This window comes from Lolium rigidum, chromosome 4 (genome assembly GCF_022539505.1).
Source record: "Lolium rigidum isolate FL_2022 chromosome 4, APGP_CSIRO_Lrig_0.1, whole genome shotgun sequence".
Classification (NCBI taxonomy): domain Eukaryota; kingdom Viridiplantae; phylum Streptophyta; class Magnoliopsida; order Poales; family Poaceae; genus Lolium; species Lolium rigidum.
The window spans coordinates 37,338,762-37,340,280 of NC_061511.1; the positions used below are offsets into that span (position 1 = coordinate 37,338,762).

General features: G+C 35.2%; 1 protein-coding gene across 1 annotated transcript in view; it reads left to right on the forward strand.

Annotated features, from left to right (window-relative positions):
• LOC124646909 (ananain-like) overlaps positions 1-20 on the forward strand; it is a 2,402-nt gene extending 2,382 nt beyond the window's left edge. Inside the window, exon 3 of the mRNA XM_047186951.1 lies at positions 7-20. Within this exon, the coding sequence (XP_047042907.1) occupies positions 7-20 (14 nt within the window). The remainder of the gene's footprint in view (positions 1-6) is intronic.
• The last annotated feature ends 1,499 nt before the right edge of the window (positions 21-1,519 follow it).

A 1,519-nucleotide genomic window follows, 5' to 3' on the forward strand; every position in this document is an offset into this window, starting at 1 on the left:
CAATAGAATATATACCATGAAAGTTATACAATTGAAAACATCTCTTGACTATAAATCAAATGTTTCGTAGCATATATCTCATAATATTTTATTGACCAAATTGATGTATTTTTTCTGAAGGAATTGAATGCCTAATAAAATCGGTACGAAGGGGGTATGATTCATGTACCCGGGGTAGGTTCACAAACAAAATACATATTCAAAGGGGCGGCCTAAGTAGGAATGCAAAATGAACATGTGGCAACCCAATTGACCAATTTTATTTAATTCAGTTAACCACTCTATTATTTATCGTATAAGTAGTACTACACATGATCACACGAATCACAATTTAATAAGGGACTATCTATTTGGCATTCGAGTGTTTTCCTTTTGGCCATCACTCGAAAATCTGTAACCAATCACAACGTTACAGCTGTCAAACAGCTTGCTAACAACTCCCGCTTCTTTTCGTCCAGAGGGGAAAAGAACGCAATAAAGGCCACTTTACCACATCTTTTCCGTTTAAGGCTCTTAAATTTCTGCAAATAGAAACAAAACAGGTATTCAATAAGTTATATCTCAATGAAGAACTCACATATTATTTCCAAATGCGTATGTTAAAGTGAAGAACTCACATTTTTGATGTAAAACTCGATAAGTGGCTTATCAAAATTGTTATCTCTCGCATTGTCCTGTTAAAACAAAACAAAAGCACATATAAATTATTATTAAATGTTAAAAACTGAAACAATATACCAAACAGAAAATGAATGCATATACACAAAAAAGAACCTTAGACACAGGATTGCAGAAGTCTTCTTCATTGTCTTCTGATTAATCATCTTCCTCGATGTAAGAATAGATGTCTCTACTTGCAAAGTTTGCGTGTTATCAGAAACTTGAACAAAAAGATAGAAACTCAAATTATCAATAAAATAACTGGGCTTGCTGCCTGAAAAATCATGTATATATTATGCATATACACTGTATATGTTATGTATCCATAGTTCCATACACTTGCTGGTTGATGCTATATACACTACATATACACTTGTATCTACACTACATATACACTTGTATCTACACTACATATAATATTCAGTCCCAAAAATGTCGGTACTGATCTGTCTGTGAGGGACTCAAATTCGCCCCACTAGAACATCACCAAAACAATAGAAGCCTACACGCACGATCTCCTCTCCGACCGCCGACTACAGGCGGCGATTTCTTCTCTTCCATCCCGCTTCTCTGCCTCTTTGGTGTTCCTCTCGCTGTGGATTTTGGGTCGGAACGAGAGAAAATGGAAACAAAATAATTCAAGCTCCCAAATGCAGTAGAAACAAGAACACTACTGACTACTAACAACAAGGTACTAGAACTCCTTCCAATCATCAAAATCATCAAAAAAAGGCCAACAGATTCTGCATTTTTTGATAGTAGGATCCAGCGAAGAACCAGAATATACAAACCTACACTAATGCATTGAGCATATACAACTATTTAAAAACTGAAAAAGAGAAAGAATATGCATATACCC